Source organism: Mesoplodon densirostris, chromosome 6, assembly GCF_025265405.1.
Source record: "Mesoplodon densirostris isolate mMesDen1 chromosome 6, mMesDen1 primary haplotype, whole genome shotgun sequence".
In the NCBI taxonomy this organism is placed as follows: domain Eukaryota; kingdom Metazoa; phylum Chordata; class Mammalia; order Artiodactyla; family Ziphiidae; genus Mesoplodon; species Mesoplodon densirostris.
In genome coordinates, this window is record NC_082666.1 from 71,747,896 (window position 1) to 71,769,379 (window position 21,484).

The following is a 21,484-nucleotide window of genomic DNA, read 5'->3' on the forward strand; positions in this document are numbered from 1 at the left end:
TAACATCTCCCCATTTCCCCCATCCTCCAGCTCCTGGCAACCAGCTTTCTTATAATTTTTTTTTTTTTTTTTTTGCGGTACGCGGGCCTCTCACTGTTGTGGCCTCTCTCATTGCGGAGCACAGGCTCCGGACACGCAGGCTCAGCGGCCAAGGCTCACGGGCCCAGCCGCTCCACGGCATGTGGGATCTTCCCAGACCGGGGCACGAACCCATGTCCCCTGCACTGGCAGGCGGACTCTCAACCACTGCACCACCAGGGAAGCCCCCAGCTTTCTATTAGCTGTTTCTATGAGTTTGTTTCAGATTCCACATATAAGTGAGACATGCAGTATTTGCCTTTCTGTGTCTGGTTTATTTCACTTGGTATAGGGTCCTCTGGTTTCTTCTATGTTGTCACAAATGGCAGGATCTTCTTTTTAAAGGCTGAATAATATTTCACTGTATATATATTCGTTATGTATGTATTTTAGATAATGTGTGTAGATTATGCCAACTACACAAAAGAGCATTTAGGTTCTCGGATGATTTCAAGTTAGGATAGGATGAGCAAAGACGCTCTTTCCATTTTATTTGTTTCTTTTATGCTGTTTTATTTTCAGGGCATTGCTCCCAAAATAGAGTTTTCTACGAGGACAACCATCAGAGAACGTGTGTTTCTGCATAGAAACAGATTTCTTGTAAGTATAATCGAGAATCCAGTGATAGAAATGTTAGAAATTTTCTCCACAAATTTAAAGAATTTCAGCCTAAACTCGGTTTACCAAGTTTAGATGCAACTGAACAAACAGAAACCTGGGGACTTATTGCTAGGTTTGAATTTCCATAGTCAAACTGTTTGTTCAGCCTGTCACATCAGAGTGAGTATGTTTGGCATGTATTCATCATGGCATAATTGGTGGAACAGAATGATCCAGAAGCTACGATCACAAGCTTGATGTGTCATTTAGTTAGCTTTTGTTGTTGTTGTTCCATGACTTTTACTCTTGATTTTATCAACAGTAGTGTTTCCTTCTTTCCTGTGCTGAGGCTGAAGCTCAGAGTTGTATTTGTGGGCCACCTTTGGTAACAGTGAGGGTCTTGGGGCATCCATGAGCACTACCTTCATTTTACTCCCTTGTTCAGCCCTAATTTCCCCTTCACCCTGATTTCTTTCTGTTTTTGTTTTACCTTATTGTCCATAATTTTGCAACCATGTAAAATCGTTTCTAAAATGATATAGAGAATTAATTAATATACTTTGTAGTCCTCACCTGGAGTCCTAGAAAATACCTTGAAAATGTGGGCTTTGGGTTAAGAGGTACTGAATGAGAAGGGTCACTAATCTGTGCAAGTCCATCAATCCCCTGGGCACCATAACTCATAAATGGGAAACCAGTGGTTAATTTTCAGGAAGGCAATAGCTGCTTTTTAGTCTCTCCTTATTTACCCACTGTTTTCTCCAATCTGTTTTAAGTGTACACAGTGATTTTTCAGTTTATTATTCTTTTTCTTCCACTCCACCATTTTAATCTTGTTTTAATCTCCTAATATAGGTCTTCCTATATTAACTTTTTTAAGTGTTAACTTTTAAAAATAATAGCTTTCATTGTTTTCCTATAACAAAAGTATCCCATTTATTTTATACAATTAGAAAATACAGATAAGAAAAAAGGACAAAATAAAAATTAAAATTACCTGTTATTCTTACTATGTAGAGATGAGCATGACTACTTTTTTGAATATATTCTTCTGTACACACACACACATACACATATTGTTTTAATTTTAGAAGATTAGGATCATACTACACTGCATATTATTTCATATCATATTTTCACTTTGAATATCATGAACGTGTTCTCACATCCTTAAGTATGCTTAAGCCAGGCAATTTTTCATGGCTTCATACTATGCCATTGTACAGAAGTACCATAATTTTTGGCAATTCATTTTTCTGTTGTTGGGTACTAAGCTGATAAATCAGTCAGGGTCCAGTCTGGAAAACAAACCATACCTGTTACTTTAACAGAAAGATTTAATGTAAAAAAAAAAAAAAGAGGGCTAAACAAGGGCTGGAGGACTGAAAGGAAAAGGGGAACACTGAAGTGATGGAGATAGTAACTACAGGAAGCAGCTTCCACCTCTAGAGTTGGGGGAAAAAAGGGAAGAGGTTGGGTCATCAAGAACATAGAAAGTGGAGGAAGAAACTCCATAGAAAGGGCACCCAGACATGTGGGGAGGGGCTGCTCTCCCGGGTGTTTCCTCATGATTTCAGAGGGGAGACTCTGATGAGCTGGGACTCAGACCTCTAAGGAGGGACACTGCTCATTGCTGCTGTCCCAGGAGCTTGGAGGAAGGATCCTGTGGGGCTAGACTCAAATCTCTGAGCAAGGGGCTCTGGCCACCTGGTGCTGTGAGGCTACTTTTGGATTATGGTTGGAAAAAACTATAAACTGGAGCCATTTGCTGCTGTCAAGGTGAAGAATGGTTGCTGGGGTGATGCTGACAGGAACAGAATGCAAAACTGGAAGTCCCGGTCCCTTTCTCCTCCTCTAGTCTTATGGTCTCCCTCTAGCGCCCTCTAGTGGTGAAGCCTAACAGAACAGCTGGAAAAGCCGAAGGGGGTTTGCAGAGTGCCAGGTCCAGTATCATAAAGCTGAGTGTAGAAAGGTGGGTTTGGAGCTGAAAGGAAAGTGCTTACTCACCAATATAGTTGGTTTCTAATTTTTGAAGTGTTCTAAGAATTTCTGTAGCTATACATATAGCCATAATTATTTCCTTATAATAAATTCCTTGAAGTGAAATTGCTGGACCCAAGTTTATGCCAAATTCTCTCTCTCTCTCTCTCACACTATATTTCTATCAATCATCTGTCTATGATGGGGTGGGGGGGTATCTGATACTTTCCAACTTTCTCATAATACAAATAAATGTCACTGCTAATAGTTGAAATATACTAGTGATACTAACCTGACCTGAAGAAAATTTTTAAAATGCCCTTCCTTAAGTTCATGTTTTATAAATCTGAGATGTTCAATCTTCTACCTTAGTTAAAGTTCAATTAAACACAGTTATATTCTGATTGAGTTTTCTTCTTTAAAAATATTGTTTCTTTTTTGGGTTTTCAGGAAGAAAGATGTAAGTCACGAAGGCCTTTATCCACATCAAATGGACCAAAATTCCCCTTAAGTAGTATAAAGATGAAACCAAGGGAGAGTAATCTCAACAGACTGCCCCAAGGCATGCAGTCCCGGCCGCCCTCTCCATATTTCACCAGGCGTTTCTTTCAGGACCAGCCAGCTCAACTGAATCTTGGAGATAGTTTCAAAATACCTGGAGAAAGCAAACCTCCATTTGTAGTAAGACATGTGAGCCTAAAATTATTTTTCACAGTCCTTTGGAATGGTGAGGGTGTGAATGAGGGTGGAATAAAGGAAGGTTGGACCATGAAAACAAATGGGTAAGTAAATAAATAAAGGAAATTCAAAATGAATGACAGCTATGATTAAATTATGTTCACTTCCTAGAGTCATTGTCAGGAAAGATGTCTTATGCAGAAGACTTGCTTAGTAAATGTCTGCCATCCCTATTTTTAATTTCTGAAAATTATTAATAGAGATTGTTATATACATATGATAACCTGCCACTGTCCAGAAAAATGAATGAACTCTCAGTGGTAGAGGATGCATATCAAAGGCTGGCATATACTCTGTACCAATCTGAAACCAAAGCCTCATTTGTTTTAAGAAAACTGGTTTGAGTTTTATTAGTGAGGTTGTTGCTTAATGGCCACACTTTTAAGAGCAGGAAACATATGTCTGCAGGAAGATGCAATGATGTGCCACAGTCAAAGCCCTTAATTAAACTTATCTTAGATTCAGCCCTCAGGAAATAGTAGGCAAATTTAATCACACTTGTTCTCATAGTCTCAAGATTTTTTTACTACTATAAAAGTAAAGGAAAATGTAGAAGAGTTCAAGACAAAAATTACCCACAGGTTCACCAGAATAATAAAATCATTGTTTAATTTGATACATTTTCTTTTGCCTTTTTTTGGTATTCATAATGTCTTATTTTTTCCCACAAAGTTGTAATTATACTGTATATACAGATTTGTTTCTTGATATTTACAGTTAATATTACATTAAAAACACTTCCAGTATTAGTTCATATTTTTCATGAATACCATTCCACATTCTAGTTCATGACTTATTCTTCAGAATGTTAACTATTGATATTATTGTCAAGTTGATAATTTGACTTAAAGTTACCCGTGATGATGTTTGTGCATTAGACACAAGAAATGAAGCATGGTAAATCTCAAAGGCAAGGTGCTTTTGAGATGACTGGATATAGAGTTGGTTTGTAGGTAGAACAGAGATGTTGTTTGGCTAGAAAGTACAGGATAGCTGTTTTCTTCATGGTGACCTGGGTAAAAATGTCTGGCAAGATTTAGCAACCACTCTTTAAACGTGGCTTCATACAAATATTGTTGAATTGAGTTTACTGAGTCTGATTTATATCATTTGACATAAATTTTTATAAAATACAACTTTAGTGTATGCCATTATGGGCTAAATAACCTTAAAATCTTGGAAATTTTCTTAGGGAATTAAAACTTGCTTGATACTTTTATTTAACAAATTCTTATACAGTCTTTACTAATGTGCTAAGCTCTTTCCTAAGTGCTCTTTTATTTAGCCAGATTTCCTGATGATATCTGAAGTTTAAGTGGCAGCATTAAAATGTAGAGGACCTGATGTTGTCAAGATTGTAAATTATAATCAAAGTATTTCTTGAAGTAGATTGAAGAGTACTATTATAACATGCTTTCTTAAAATTAAAAAAAAACAGAAATAAACAATGTTACAAAGAAACTCCAGCAACTTTATGTCATACATATTCTGGAAGAGTCTCTATTTCAAGTATTTTGACATGTTGGCAAATCATGTTGTCCAGTGTAGGAAAATACGGTTACCTTAAGTAAAATAATACAGTCACCACTATTCTTTTTTTCAAGGATATAGACACTCAGACTGGAAGGGGATGTGGAAGGCTGAAATGTCACCTTGAGAAAATTCCTTGTCTTCAGGGAGAACCACACCTAGGCCAGTACTACTCAGACTGTTTAGGAACATGAAACTCTGTCTGGTTCTAAAAGAATGTGAAATAAATGTCACTTGCTGTTTTCTGGGCTGGAGCCTTACCAGTGGTTAGAATATGATTTGTGCCTAGTGTTAGCCCATGTCTTCGTGTTCTAACCTCAGTGAAGGTAGGGACAGACAGGTTTCCCTATTGGGTATAACATTTTATATACTTGGAGACTGTGATTTAATCTGTTCCCAACCTCTTTTCTCACCTGCATGACTGTGACTGAGGGGGAGAAAGGCATTACAGGTAATGAGGAGAGGGTAATACAAGCTACAGTGGGTTCAAGTCTCATTCCTTTCCTTTCCTTTCAGGTGGACAGTGCAAAGCCCTTTGGTGAGAACAGTTCAGAGCATCATTCCCAGAAGTCTAGAAGAAAATCTGACTTTTCAGACTTTCCATTTCCAGTGATAAGAGGTACTTGAGTTTCTTGTTATTCCTATACAGTTTCCCCGTGGGAACGAATGCATCCTACCTACCTCTAAGTCTTCTTTCATTCTGAGGAATCACATGTTTCTTTGGAAATTCAGGGCCTAATTCTCAGGTGCCCTCCCGCTGTGGAGTTTCCAGGGAGGGAGTTCCCATGAGCAGAGTCAGCTGAGAAGCTGTTTCAGAGTTCCCCTAGCTGTTGAAGGAGACTGCTCTGAGTAGTGTGACCACTGAGTGTGCTCTGGTTGTGGTTGTTCCCTGGCTGGGCTGGAAAAGCAGGGAGCATCTTGTCCTGGTGGAATCTTCTTGCTAAGGCACCACTGATAGCTAACATATAGGACTCTCCATTTCTCTGGATAGGAAGTAGCAGGGGATTGTCAGAGATCAGGAGATGCAACACTTACTTTACAAGATTCCATGTCAGCAAGGAGGAGAGGCAGTTTGTCTGAAGCAGTGAGGTTAAGGCAGGGGATCTCAAACGTTTAGATTTCAGTACCCTTTTGCGTTAAGTATTATTGAAGACCCCAATGAACTTTGTGTATGCAGATGATATCTATCAATATTTAGTGTTAGAAATTAAAACAGCAATTTGTAAAATTCAAGAATATACAAGCCCACATTCCATTAGCCATCAGAGTGGTGACATCATGACATATCATGTAGCTTTTGGAAAACTCCATTATACAGTCGTGAGAGAAAGAGAGTGAAAAAGAGATTAATATTATTAGGAGAATAGTTTTGATCTTGCAGAGCTCCTGAAAGGTCTTAGAGACCCATGGGGAGGCCCCTGGATCACACACTGAGAGGAACTGGGTTAAGGCCTCCCTGGGAGGCCTTTACTTTATGATTGAAATACATGAACCATGTCAATACTGAAGGTCAAGGCAGTGAATTTCAACCATTCCTGAATTAATAAAAATTCTTAGGCTAGAAAGGGATGGTGGTGGCCCATTCTCTTGACTCTTGGTGAGACTGTACCTGTACCACCCCTGACAACAGGGTTCCCTATCTTAGGCTGAAAAATTTATACTTTTAAGGGGCTGTACATTCTCTTGTGGTAACTCAAGCCGGTGTCCTTGAATCACTGTGACTGTTCTACAGCAGCAAACCAGGGACAGAAGACAGGGTTTGAAGCAGAAAGTGCTTCATCACCTCTGACATTTAAGTCCTTTGGATTGAAACTCACCCATGTAGCCCATAAAAGCAGCACTGTCTTCCCCATTACTGTGAAATCAAGCAATAGGAAATGTCCTTTCCCAGGGAGGACAGTTGGGCTTAATGCTAGCTCAATTACAACGGGACTCATATATCACACTGGTCTCAGCCTTGGTCTTTCTTAATCCTGGCAGGTGGAGAACTAAGGTTCCAGAGAGGTTACAGAGTGTGTACAGGTCACACACCAAGTTTTTGGCATACTTACATTTAGAGAAGACGTTCAGACCTCTGGGCTCAGATCCTTGGAATCCCTGTAGCTTCCAAGCCAGACTTTTCCTTAGGTCACCTGTCAGCTCATTCATTCAGGCCTAAGGTAGAATAAAGCAGTGCTTCTCAAACTTCAGCGTGCATTTGAATCACCTGGGGATCTTGTTAAAGTGCAGATTCTGATTCCATAAGGCTGGGGTGGGCCTGGAATCCTTATTTTCTAACAAGCTTCCAGGTGATACCGATGCAGCTGGTCCATGGACTACACTTTGAGAAGCTAGGGAACAAGGGCAAACTCCCCGTGAAAGGGAGTGTTCAAAAATCAGTAGCAAGGGGGTTCCTAGGCAACAGGGCAGGTTTATGGTTATAGCTGAAAAGGGGCTTAGCATTACCAATTCCCTACTCAGCTGGGAGTTGGGTAGAAGAGAGCTTCTGGGACAAGATGCCCACACACATATGTGCATGCCCAGAGGATATGACAATTAGCATGCTTTAAAAAATCCCTTTTTATATCTTCCTTCTTATTGCCAGTGGCATTGGGGAATCAGCAGTCCCTTGTCACTGCCTAAGCCCCAGTCATGCTGGGGGAAGCCACGGTGGCCTTAGCATAGCCTTGTAAATACTCATTTCAAAAGCATTTTTTTTTCAACCTGGAAAAATCCCATTTATTCTTGGTTTTATCTGTGTGTATTTATTCTAGTAATTCTTACCATTCTCTGGCATTAGGTCTATTTACTTATTATGATTACTTGGGTAATCATAATGATTTACAGTTTTACTGTGTTTTTTTTCCAAGCTCTTATGTATTCATTTTTATATCTACCTTGGACAAGTACACTCAAGAGTTTCTGCATAGGTAGGATTTTATGTAAACCAAATATAAAGGGAATGCCAGAAGAGGCAGAGGGTATGAATTTTACATTGAGCCAAATGGCTTTCTTTTAGGCCCTGGGCACCTGGGCAAATAAGAGTTTTCCAGGCTGCCCAAGGGCTACTGAACCTATTGCTTCACTTTAGACTTTAGACTCCGTTTACTCTTCCTGTATCCATACGTGCTGTCATTAATATAACCTCATTGTTGAGCTCAAGGGGACAGTAAAACTAATAGATAAATTGATGTGACTTCAGGAAGACTTAAAGAAGGTGATGGTATAATTTACAAGGGAGCATTTAAGTTCTCTGATAATTCATTCATTGTGTAATATTTTTGTACTGCTGTGGAATAAATATAACAGCAGCTTTAGGGGTAACTGGCAATAATGAGCCATTGAAACACCTGTTCCTCTTTCTTCTAGCTTCTTCTCTTGACAGCCTTGCAGCTAACGTAAAGGTAATTTTAGAAGTAGCATTTGTAAACTGATTTATTTCCAGTTATCTAATGTCAATTATTGTGCTTTCTCCCATGAGTGGTGGAAAGTATATTTCTAGCTAATGCTGCTTATGGAATTGCTGTAGTTTAACTTGAGTTGCTTTGCTTTAGTTGGTTTATTCCCCTGACATAAACTCCTTTCATTTGTAGGATCAATCACCAGTGAGGGTGTATGTAGGCCCAGTATCTACTTTATCAGTAGGGATTTTCATTACTTTTTCTCTAATCGAGTACCTTTGTATATAGAGGTGGTAAACCACTTGTTCTTAAAGTTTGATTGATTTATTCAGGTGAAGTTGCAAACTTCCATGTTACAACATGAGAATGGATATATGCAAAGAAAATGGAGTACACTGAGCTTCCTTTGCCATAGCGTTAAATATTTTGTCTAAAAAATTATGTCTTTCCCAAACCCAATAATCTCCAATCCTCACAAACCAAAGCTCAGAACATGAGTTTATTTTGGCTTGTGAATATATGCCAAATGTACAGAATTTTGGTTATCTTTCCTTGCCCTTGACTCCTGAGCATTTTGTCTCTAGTCTTCTCTACTCCCACCCCTCTTTTATTTGCAGGAGGTCCCCGGGGCAGGTATTCTATCATCTTGCCCCTAGTTCTCTTCCCTGTCCCACCCGGGCCCCAGCTCTAAATTAAGCAAACCAAAGCAAAAACTACAACTAAAGATTAATGCACATTGTCACTCAGGTTATCAAAGAGCCAGATGAACGGATTGTTTTAAGGAATGAATCACCATCATCGTTAGATTCAATTAAGTTTGGAAAGCCCTCGGCCAGTTACAGTCATCAAGGGGATGCCGATTTCCACCGGGAAACTTCATTTGCCACCTCCCAGCACTCCAGATCTCCCAGCCCTCTTCTGGATCAGCCCCTTCTCCGAGAAAGGTCAGCAGCAAGCACCCATCTCTTTGCTAGAAGAGTGCCTTGTGGTCTGGGAGGAGTAAAGTCAGGTCACTTCATCAGTTTGCTTCCTTAGGAATATTCAGCTGGGGACACCTTGATATGAAAAATTATTATTCCTTGAAAAATAATCCCAAAAGTAAGAATTGAGACTTTTCTCTTACCCTGGAAAGCATATCTCAGAATGCCTGTTGAAAATGGGACAGACAGCTAACTTGGCATAGGTACTATTTATCTATCCATTATTATCTGTCATAAATTTTAGAACTCAAGCTTTTGATTTCACCAGTATAAAAGAACTCACTATCAAAAGTTTAGAAATTGTAGAAAAATGAAAAGGAGTGAAAAAAAAATCACCTATAGTCCTGCCACCCAAAGACAAGCATGATTAATATGTGGGTGTATTTTCTTTCTCTTTTTCTAGACATGGTTTGTTGGCTTGTTTATATTATTGTCACACACACACACACACACACACACACAATTGCATATGTCTGGAGGGCAGGCCAGAGATTGAGAGCAGGAACCTTTATTTTCCAAACTGCACTCCCAGCTGATGTGACTAACCTTCCGGTTTGCCCCAGACTGTCCTGATTTTAACCCTGACCATCCTGCATTCTGGGAAACTTCTTGGTCCCAGGCAAACCAGGACAGTTGGTCACAACTCCAGTGAAGTAGCACAAACGATAATATTTTTAAGATAGTTGTTTTGCATGAAAGATAGGTCAGTCTGCTTTTCTCTGCATTGTTAGTGATGAGAATAAGAAATCTCCACATAAAAATAATACAATTGCTAACAAAGAGACTTGTAGTAAATATCCCAGAACAAAAGTGGCACTGAAATTTTAGTAGGAGTTATAAGAAAGTGACAATGCATTCTTAGACTTTTTTCAGAAATGATAGAATACCTTTATATTAAAATGGACTTGAGGAAACCAAGTAAAATATTTTGATAAAATCTACTAAGTAATGGTGAGTCCTTGATTAGTTACTATATTGGAAGAAAATAACACAACATAGATTTTTTTAAATTGGCCTTGGCTCCCAGAGACAGGTGGTGAGAGACACATTTACACCCATCTCTGGGCCTGGTCTCCCTTCTCTTCTGGCTTCTTCTCTTTCTACCAGCCTGCAGCTTAACAGGTGGACAGAGCAGGTGGGGGGTTACCCCAGATGTAAAGACTTAGAATTTATTTTAAACAGAGAAGGGGATGAACCTTCAACTGGTGGTAGTCAGGACACTTTGAGCTCTGCTCACCTGTCTCCAAGTGCTATGTGATCTCACACAAGTACTCAGCCTTTTAGACCTTAGTTTCCTCATCTGTAAAAGGGGTTTAGTGATCAAAGATTCATCCTCTTGCAGCTCAAAGTGCTTCTTTGCTGCCAGAACTGGAAGAAGCTCATGGATTTTGCCCATGTGCCTTGTTTTCGTACATCACCCAAACTCCTTATAATCAGCATAGCAAGCTTTTCTGAGGGACTGAATTGAGCATCCATTTATTGAGAACCCATTATGTGCAGTGTATGTGATCGTGACACTTCCTGGCTTCCCAGTGGCTCACACACTAGACAGGGTGGCAGGCATACTCCCATGTCACTAAATGTGAGATGGATTATGATGTACACTTAACAGAAGTATAATCGAAATGTAGGGGAAAGGCAGAGCAAGAGGAGGTTAATTCCATTAGGAAGGAGATCTAGGAAGGCCTCGTTTCTTTTTAAATAAATTTGTTAGATGGTTTATGCATTCATTCAGCCAGTCTTTCCTGAGTATCTTTATGCAGCAGGACAGTAATTCTCAACTCTGGCTCACTGAAGAATTGCCTCATATCGAGTCAGAGTCCTTGAGATTAGTACTGGGTGTGTGGAGGGGAATGTAGAATCTCTGTGATTAAAAGTGTGCCTCACCAATTATACCTCAATTTAAAAAAAAGACACATGAAGAATCAGTTACCAGTTCATGGCACTTAGTAGACATTCAATAAATACTTGCTGACACAAGGGAAAAAAACAGTGCCTCAGAAGGAAAACAGGATTGATAGTCAACCTGCTAGTCCTGGAATAGAAATGCTAACATTTAAGACATTTCTTCTGATCTCTGAGAACTTGCAGAGGATGTTAAAAAAAAAAAAAAATGGACACAGAAAGTTTTCTACAAGGCAGAACTTTGAGAACAGTACAGACCAAATGCTATCAGAGTATAAAGGAGAAGGAAAGTACTCTGGAATGTTTTATGGAGGAGGTGGCATTTTCATGGGGGCCCAGAGGGGAGGGGATTGGATTGTGATAGTTAATGCAGGGGAGGGATGGGAGGTGAGAAGGCAGGGGGTGCTGTCAGGTTCTAGAAGTTAGAACAGCCTTGGGGAGTAGTGGGTGCCAAGGCTGAGAGTCTGAGGGGGACTGTGGAAACCAAGCTAAGGAATTTGGGCTCAGCTGGAAGGCACTGGGGAGCTTTTGCAAGTCATTCACAGGAATTAGCACAGTTGACTGTAGAATGATGACTCTGGCTGCAGACCAGAGTTTTAATCATTTATCTCTGAAGAGTCAGCAAATTCTGTGTCCAAAAACTCTAAACTGATAAGTTTGGAACTAATCAATCTATGAATTTGCAAATAAGGTGACAAAGTATAACATGGTCACACAAAGGCTATCTGGTTTGCCCACGACTGTCGTGGTTATAGCGCTGAAAGTCCTGCACTGTGGGAGACCTCTTAATTCCAGGCATCCAGGAAAGCTTATCACCTTAACCTCCAGGGAAGTGGCACTGAAGATAATATTTTTAAGGCAGCTGTTTTGAGTAAAGGATATCCCTTTGTATCCTTGGGGAAGAATCCATTCCCCATTGACCTCAGTGTAGCCCCTGTGGAAGAATCCATTCCCCGTTGACCTCACAGAGGTAGCCCTTGGAACACTAGGTGGCACTGTTATCGAACCAGGTTCGTTTGCCCTATGCACAGCAAGCCAAATGCTGAGGTGCAGAGAAAGTTTATTCACAACGCAGCCAAGTAAGGAGATGGGAGAACAAGTCGCAGATCCACCTCCCCAAAGGCAAGGGGCTTGAGATATTGATGGGATAAAGAAGCAGGGTGGTCTTAGGCATGAGGGAATGTGATTGGAGGTAGAGAAAAGGTGAAGTAATCGGTACTTTGCCCAGGCATATCTGGGTTACATGCTTCTTCATGGGATACATGTTCAAAAATGGAGGTACTTAGCATGATCTGAGGGTGGAGTTTTTGGCCCTCTGGTGTCAAAAAATTGTTCATCAGATAACTGTGCAGACACAGTTTTAGGGTCAGTTATCCCAACCAGTCTTAGCCAGCTTGAACTAGACAGGATCCAACTCCACATTCTTGTAAAACAACTTAAGCCCACCATTACTATAGTGACCTGTGATGTCAGAGGCTTTATCTATAGGGGCGGTTAAGAAGTCTTGTGATATATTACCCTAGGCTATATGAAGCTTGGAGGGTATGCAAATAAAGAAGGGAAAAAAGAATAAAAACAACTAAAGCAAGCTTAATCAGTACAGGCAGTTTGTAAGAAGAGGGGTTTTTAACAAGCTGCTTCCTTATCTTCTGTAAGTCAAGCTCAAGAATTTCTGGGAGTCAGCCATAGGAGGCGTAGTTTCACTACCCGTGCTTAGGCTCTGCCTCACCGTTCTTTTCACACGAGCCACGGGGACCAGTCTCCCTCTGCTCAGATCACAGAAGTGCATGAGAAATACCTTTTGAGTTTCTGCTGACTTAATACTGAAATCAGCAAGGGTCGAGTTTGCAAGGATGAGATGGGAGGCAAGTTTTGGAGTGAGAATCAGCCCAAGGTTTTAATGGAGGAAGTGGAAAACCCTTTTAACTAGCAGCATGGGAAATGGTAGTCCCAAACATGGGAGAAACACTCTCAAGTCGGTTCCCTAGCTCCAGTATCTGGATAGAGTCACATCCCTTCAGCATCCATCCTCAGTTCAGCATCCATCCGCAGTCATCCCACTGCACAAGGAGAAGGCCACAGTCAAGGCAGAGCACTGCTCTTGCCTGTTGACTCATCATTCTCAGAGGTCTTCAAATATAGTGTTGATTGTATATAGTAATAAGGGTAACAAGTGTACGGATAATTCTGGCACTGGTTACTCAAGGCCAATGAGAAAGCATTTGCAGTGTCCATTTGGTGGCTATTTTTAAATGCCAATTTTATTTATAGCTTCAAAATATTTCTATTCCTTCATCTTAAAAATTCTTAGAGGAGTGTAGAAATGATGCGCCTGGGCAGTGCTTTAAACATGGGCAGTGCTTTAGGTGGTTCGTTCATTTGCTGTGAGTCATTTTCCTGGGTTGGTAATGGATTTGTGTAGATCCAGTCATTCTCTTGGTCTTGTCTCCCTGAAAACCAGAGGGTACATGCTCGTTACAGGGAGCCAGGATGGGTAGCCTGGATGTGGGTCCCAAACCAAGCAGAGGGGCAACTGCACAGGGACTCATTAGTGTGGTGGCCATAACAACAACTGGATTGATTCTCACGTTTCTGTCATTTCCAGTGTTTACTGTATATTAGTTAAAGAGAACAATTTTATCCAAATTGCTAAAATTTTTTGGCATTTTAAGAAAACAATATCTGTGCTTTTCATAATCAAACTGCAAATTCTCCCTCAACTTAAGAATTGGGGGGCTTCCCTGGTGGCGCAGTGGTTGGGAGTCTGCCTGCCGATGCAGGGCACACGGGTTCGTGCCCCAATCCGGGAAGATCCTACATGCCGCGGAGCGGCTGGACCCGTGAGCCATGGCCACTGAGGCTGTGCGTCCGGAGCCTGTGCTCCGCAACGGGAGAGGCCACAACAGTGAGAGGCCCCCGTACCGCTAAAAAAAAAAAAAAAAAAGAATTGGTACTCACTTCCCTCCCCAAAATGAATGAATGAATGGATGAATTCAGTCACTCAAGAAGTATGTATTAAATTCCTCCTGTGGTATTCAAAGCCCTGAGATGAGCTATTAGCCCAAGAGGCTCAGTCCCAATTTCAGTCTAGGAGGAGAGACAGACATTAACCAAATAATGACAAAATGTCCACTGGGGGAAGTGCTATGAATGAGGGGTGAATGGATTCCAAGTGCATGAAATAGGGAAGCCGACTTCCTCTACCTCAGGGGTCCCCAACCCCCCCGGGCCGCGGACCAGTACCAGTCCGTGGCCTGTTAGGAACCGGGCCGCACAGCAGGAGGTGAGCGGCGGGCGAGCAAGCGAAGCTTCATCTGCCGCTCGCATTACCGCCTGAACTCCCCCCTGCCCCACCCCGGTGCCAAAAAGTGTCTTCTACCAAACCGGTCCCTGGTGCCAAAAAGGTTGGGGACCACTGCTCTACAGGAAGGGGCTCAGGAAGGATCTTCCTGAGAAATCAATAACTGAATTGAGCTCTGAAGGTGGGTGGGACTCAACATGAGCAGGGATGGGGGTTGGGGGTGGCAGCATTCTACCCGAGGGAGCAGTGCTGGCAAGTGCCTATGGAAGGGAGAAAATGCAGCCTGTTTGAGGAACTGAAAGACACTGTAAGATCTGTGGTTAAGTTTGGGTCTGGGTGGCCTAAAGTAAATGACACATAAAATATCCTGTGGTGGAAAACAGTTGGGATTAAATTTTGTATTAAAAATTTGGGGGTTACATGTTTTAAAAGTAGAAGCAGGATTTGTTCTTTAGAGAAATATCTAAAATACACAGTAAATTACAAAGAAGAAAAGAGTCACACACCCTGACACACACCATTTTTAACATCTTGGTTGTTTTTTATTCCCAGTGCTTTTCCTATACCTAGGTTTAATAAAGACATTGAAACCACGCTATGCACACTGTTTTGCATGTTGCTGCTTTTTTTCTCACCTTTAAGTTATAAATATCGACCCTTATTGTTAGACACTCTAAGTGTCCTTTTTATCAGCTGCATAATGCTCCACCCTGTTTACTCTGTTGAGCAGGTTCCACCCTGGGTCCCAGTCCATGTGGAAGAAGATCCACGAAAGGGTCTGCAGTCGTCTGACGTCCCACAGATCTCAGCAACACCTAAACAAGGTCAGGGCTTCCGATGGAATTAGATCTTGGCTGACAAAATAATATGGGAACTGGGTCTCACAGTCTAGCAGGGGAGACAGACATTAATCAAGTAACCACAGAAATAAATGTAAAATTGTGATGCTCACCAAGGAGGTTACATGGTATCCTGAGAGTGTATGAAAAGGAGTATTGGACTTGGTTGGCAGTCAGGGCAGGCTTCCCTGAGGAAGAGACAGTGGTGCTTCAATCTGAGTGATGAGTAGCAGCTACTTTGGAGAACAGCACGCATCAAGCAGAGTTCCTACAGTGAGAGGGAGCGTGGTCCTGTCAAAGAACTTAGAGAACTCTCTGACAGTGTAACTGGCCCGAAGCACATTTCCTTCCGCTCTGGACAGGAATCCCTGTCCAGGGAAGAATCTAGGGACGTGTGTGGTCTGCATGAGCTCACAACATGGAAAAAAGTTTTCCTCAAAGTTAATAAGGTGTTTTTCACTGTTTGACTTTTATGGAGGTGAGGGGAGTGTTTCTGATCCGTAGGTAGATAAACCCAGCACTTTGTCTACTGCAGATGTACAGCCATTAGCTGTGACCTGTCACCAGTTCAAAAAAATTCAAATGGAAGGTTGACAGTGCCCACTCTGGTTGGATTTAACTATACCATGTAGTTGAATTGGTCATCTTGACTTATTTAAATGCTGGCATTTAAATGAATTAGTTAAATGAATATTGATTCCCCTAATCACCAGGGTCATGGATTACTTTATGGCCTGTCTGCAAAGTCATTTGCTTTGCTTTATTAATTCATAGTTTTTTCAAGTAAGGGAATCCCTTTAAAATGTAAAAAGAAAAAAAGGAAGAAAGGGAAGAGGGAGGGGGCGTAGGAGAGAAGAAGGAAGAGGAAAGAAAAAGAAAGAGCGATAAAGGGAGGGAGGGAGGGGGAAAAAGGAAATAGTATCTGTATACACACGTATCACGAACACAATATATACGGCGTATATGGGATTCATAGACCTCTTAAATGCAAAACTACACATCCAGGTATCCTTGATCTGTGTCACATTATGAGTAATGCAATTGCTGGATTTGTTTTTGGTATATAGGAAGACTCCATCTCTGAAGTAAGGAATATTCTTGAAAGACCAAGCTACCCTCTGAAGAAATATCCGGTGCATGAACAGAGATATTTTTAAACTGCTGTCCTATGTAAGTAAGCAGCTTAATTGCTTCTTGTTGATTTGCTAAAATAATTTCAGTTTCCTGCTACAATATAAAGTACCTAGAAAATGTGGTGGACAGGAGTCAAGGAGGAGATAAGAGCCACATTCTTCCTTCAGACAGCACATATGCGGGTCTGCCAGCAGTCTTGCCTCTTGTATCTTCCCCCCTACCCCCTTACCTAGTGGTCCCTCTTTCAGCTCCTCAGACACAAGTTCCTTCCGGCTGTGGGGCCTTTGCATGTGCTCTTTGACTGGAATACTTCTTCCTGACCCTGTATGGGTCACTTCTCTTTACCTTTCGGGTCTCATGACTTTCCATGACACCCCCTCCCGCTCTGAGGTACACCTTTTTAGCCCTCTGCAGTTTTCTTTCATAAAGTATGACACAGTTTGTTGTTATATTTTTATGTGGGTTGATTGCTTAAAAGTCTGCTCCTTCTACTTGAATGACATCTTCCCGAGGTCAGGGACTCTGCCATCCTGCTCACTATTTTACAGCCAGAATTACAGTGGGATCCCATTTAACTTAGGTGAACTCAACCACACATGCCAGGTGTGTGCCCTGAACAAGAGCCTTCCTTCCTCCCACCACCCTGTTGCCACCCTTGCGTCAGATGACCTTCCACTGTGGTTGGTGCTCAGTAAATATTTTTTGTGGGAAGCTGTTGAATGAGGTGATGAGGCAACTCTTGAATTCAGATGTGTGGTAAGAAGTTCGTCATTTTGAGGGCTGTCCTCATTTCTCAGGTTTTCTCTTCTTTCCCTTCCTACCCAGGCCCATCATAAGAATAGCTCTTCCTTATTAAGTACTTCCTGAGTGCCAGGAACTGGCCCAAATACTTCACTTGTATTAATGAATTAATATTTAATTATCACAACAACTCTGTGAAGTAGGTACTATGACCAGTTCCATTTCACAGATAGGGAAACTGAGGCAAGGAGAGGTTAAGTGCCTTGCTCAAGGTAACATGGCTAGTGAATGGCCCAGCAACAGTCTGAAGCCAGGTGATCTGGCTTCAGTGACCATGCTTTTAACCATTACATTCCATTGTTCTACAAAACTGGAGTGTGTGATAGGAGAACCCTGGGGAGAAAGAGCAGAGCCCTTTGGAACCTAAGCAGAGTTGGTGGACATTGCCCTTGAACATCCCCCAGAGGGTCCTATGGTGTTGTATCATGTAGTCCCTCATTCTAGCAACATCAAGATAATTAACAAATCTTTTTAAACAATAAAGGAGTGTGGGATAACGTGCTAGGTTTTCACTGTCATCAGGCTCCTGAAATTCTGGTTTGAGGGTCATTCATGCTTTAGGGCACACATCGCCTTGCCCAGGGCTGGCCAGGATTTCCTGCCTTCAGCACAGAGGAATGTGGAGGACAGCTCAGTAATTTCCCATTTTGCAGGCTTCTACCTTAGAACGTTCTGCTTGGTAGATTAAAGGATGGCTTCTGGGCCACATAATCTCCAAATTGCCAAAATAGTCATCTAGGCATTTATTAGGTGGTTATACGGAACACAGCCCCCTTAATTACCACTTAGGGAACGTGGCCCACGTAATTACCAAATGCCAAATTGTGTTGAATTTCAACATGGCTAACATCAAGTTACATAAAGCCCTGAACCAGCAGATATGTGGACCCTGACGTGAGGAGATAGAGAGAAGGTAAGAAAAAAGAATTCCATCTTAGTAAATAGGTTTCCTTTGTAACATGAGTTCCCACTCAGTGGTTTGGAATATGCTCATAGGCCTTCTCTGAAAGCTCTCCATACCATTCTCTTCCTGTCCCAATTTGGGTCATGGATTCCTGGTGAGGCAGGGGTCCTGGAGGACTGTCAGTGAAAGTTTTCATGGTTGTAAAGAACCCAGGTGACTTTGACCCGTCTTAAGCAAACAGGGCATTTAGTAGAATGATGCTCTGTCAGTGAATCCAGGGAAGATCCAAACAAGCAAGGTCAAGCAGCTAAAACAGGACAGTCACGCCTATGGGCTGGGTAGACAGCAACAGAGAGGAGCATTCGGCAGAAGACCCAGTGGGTTTCCACTCCATGTCCCCTGCCCTGCTTTTCTCAAGGACTCTCCTGCTTACAGCACCAGCGCTTGTCCTTCCCTTCTGCACTTCTGCTCTTTCACTGTTCATCATCTTTCCCTCTCCTGGTTTCCTGGTGATCTCAAGATTCAGGGGAAATGAAAAAGTAGATTCTTAGCAGTTAGGGATTAAGTTAGGGGTGCTTGGGCCAGAAACAATGAGTCCAATTGTCTGACCAGGGAATGTGTGGAAGAGATGGGTCGAAGGGTTGGACTACCCCTGTTTCTCCTTACTCAGGATGGTTTGGGCCTTGATACTTTTGGTGTAAAACAGATGATCTTTTGTATACTTTAAGATGGTGAATTTTAGGTTATATGAATTTTACCATTAAAAAAGTTCCATAAGCGTGCGTGCGCGCACACACACACACACACCCACACACCCCACCCCCACCCCCATTATCCCTAGTTCTCCTGTGAGGTGTGATTGCCTCTCGGTGTCACAGTCCTTATCAAGAGCCGATCGCCCACGTCTGGTGTGTGCTCACTGAGATTCCACTTTCAAGGTTGGGCTTACAAGGCCTCCTCCGTGAAACCTGCTGGTCCCTCAGGCAGACTCAGGCCCTCTGCCTTCTGCCCCTCCACATGCCTCCACTAAGGACTTCATTCCTTCAGCCTTGTATTGTAGTTGGCTTTCCTTATGAAAACTCTCCCAAGAAGAGGGCAGAGGACTGGAGGGAGGTCTCTGCAAAGGGGTGGGAGACTGAGCAGATGGCACCAGCTCTGGCCCACCGACCCTCCCATCCCCGTGAGCAGCTCCCGTGATCCCAGCTGCCGCTGCCATGGCTGGCCTGCAGTGGGAGCTGGTCCACTTGTAATGCTTCCAACTCGAGGGAGGGCAAAGAACCCAGGCCCAGACATCCTCAGACACAGACAAGAACTGTAGCACAAAAACTTTTCTAAAATTAAAGAATAGCAAAAAGGAAATAAACCAAGAAAAGGAAAGAAAAAGGACAACAGTGAATTAAAATGCCGGTTTCTGATTCTGTCATAGCTCCTTAGGCCTCCAGCTCCAAAGGGAGGGGCTGCTATGGCTTCCAACCTTACCGTCTCTGCTGGGCAGGCAGGAGCCATTTTACTTCCTCCCACGGGGCCCCTTCACCTCCCTTACAACCAAAGCAAAAAGCAAACCAGCCTACAGATGCCAAGCTCCAACCTCGAGGCCCTCCCTCTCTGATTTGCTCACCAGCTTCGGAGGGATTTGTCATTTGATGGCTTGTGGTGATTGACACATGGATAATGACACACCACCCTTCATCTCAGGGGCTCCTGGTCCTGTCAGAGTCTAACAGACAGACCACACAGGCAGTGGCCATACACCCAAATCACATGGCAAATTCCTGGGTCAGCAATCCTCAGTGAGCATTAGAATCACCTGGGGGTGCTGAAAAATACTGATGCCCAGGCCCCACTCTGGACCAACTTAATTGGAATCTCTGTGGGTGGTGCCTGGCATCGGTATTTCTATAAAGTTTCTTCAGGAGATTCTAATGCACATTTAGCACCAAGAATCTCTGCAGTAGGCTGCAAATGCCTTGAGAATGGGGGACTCAGAACACCCCCAAATCCTATACTGACCCCCTCCACTCTCAAAAATAATTGTTCCATGGAATAGAATTGATTTGGGCATGTTTAACAGTTCGGCTCAATAACACCTAGCAGTTTCTGCACATTTACTATGTGCCAAGGACTGTACTAACTCCTCAGCGTAACACTAAGAGGTAGATACTCTGCTTGTCATCATCCTGATAGTATACAAAGAGGCCGGGTAACTTGCCCAAGGTCACACAAGTGTTTGTCTTGCTAACCTAACATTGCCTCATTCCTACACGTAGAGCTACGTGCCAAGATTTGGATAGAGGGAAATCATCTTCTTCTCCTTGGTTGTGTTTATTGATTGCCTTTTTCTCAGTACCACGTGTAGTGTATGAAGTGTCTTCACATTTCACAGGGGAAACTGAATGAAAGCTGGAGGAGCATCATGAAGAGCTCACTCATCAAGCCAACTGAACAACAGTTTTTGTTCTATGTATCAAATCACCAGTGTCTAACCCCCGTTAAATCAAACCTGTACCCACCCAGTCTTTTGTACCCAGGTAAGAGTCATTGATTAAAGTGTTTGCTGTTTGGGGCTCAAGTTTTCTTGTCAAGCTGGAAAATTTGTGTTTTAGTTTGTTTGTATGCTTGTTTTGAGCTTGAAAACGAAAATAATAGTTGGGTGGCTGGTGCTTTTTCATTTGGAAAGCACTTCTTAAAATTCTGATGAAAATGTCAAGATGCCTTTTCAGGTGTTCCTAATTTTTGGCAGTGGATGTGTTCTTGAAAAGTTCTTTTCTTTCCCTCCTTCCTCATTTTTTCCTCCTTCCCGCTTGTCCTCACCCCTCCCCCACCTCGACCTATTTCCCTTCCCTTCCCTTTCTTTTCCTTCCCGTCCCTTCCTGTCCCTTCCCGTTCCTTCCCTTTCCTCTTACATTTTCCATGAGCTCGAGGAAGCTGCTATCTAGAGGAATAAACTGATATATCCTCTAGAAAAAGACTGTCACCCTGATTTTCCATTTTTGGTAAATCTGTTTTTTTGTGGTTGTTTGTTTGCTTTTTAGTGTTAGGCTTGATTTACATGATATCAACTGAAAACCTAGGAAGAGGAAGCATTACTTCTGGAGAATTCAGGTCTTGCTTTAAAGGTTTAATTTCTATGATACATTTGTAAGAGGAGGCTAATTTCTTTTGATTGTTGTTTAAACCACTCCTTCTGTCACCTACCCCTCCTTTATTCCAGCAATTCTTAAAGAAATTTATATGAGGAACAAAACCTTCAAATATTTCTCTGAAATAACTACACTAAGTTTGGCAGAAATGACTGCCAAAACCAGATTTAAAAT

The 21,484-nt window shown here is 42.2% G+C and overlaps 1 protein-coding gene across 4 annotated transcripts in view; it reads left to right on the top strand.

Moving 5' to 3' along the window:
* SPATA6L (spermatogenesis associated 6 like) overlaps positions 1 to 21,219 on the top strand; it is a 60,469-nt gene extending 39,250 nt beyond the window's left edge. For 3 of the 4 annotated variants that reach the window (XM_060100944.1, XM_060100947.1, XM_060100945.1), the window contains 8 exons: positions 601 to 678; positions 3,109 to 3,348; positions 5,443 to 5,545; positions 8,275 to 8,309; positions 9,054 to 9,250; positions 15,223 to 15,316; positions 16,399 to 16,501; positions 20,554 to 21,219. In XM_060100944.1, the coding sequence (XP_059956927.1) occupies positions 601 to 678; positions 3,109 to 3,348; positions 5,443 to 5,545; positions 8,275 to 8,309; positions 9,054 to 9,250; positions 15,223 to 15,316; positions 16,399 to 16,488 (837 nt within the window). In that variant the 3' untranslated portion in view covers positions 16,489 to 16,501; positions 20,554 to 21,219. The remainder of the gene's footprint in view (positions 1 to 600; positions 679 to 3,108; positions 3,349 to 5,442; positions 5,546 to 8,274; positions 8,310 to 9,053; positions 9,251 to 15,222; positions 15,317 to 16,398; positions 16,502 to 20,553) is intronic. The other variant, XM_060100946.1, reaches the window with a different exon arrangement.
* The last annotated feature ends 265 nt before the right edge of the window (positions 21,220 to 21,484 follow it).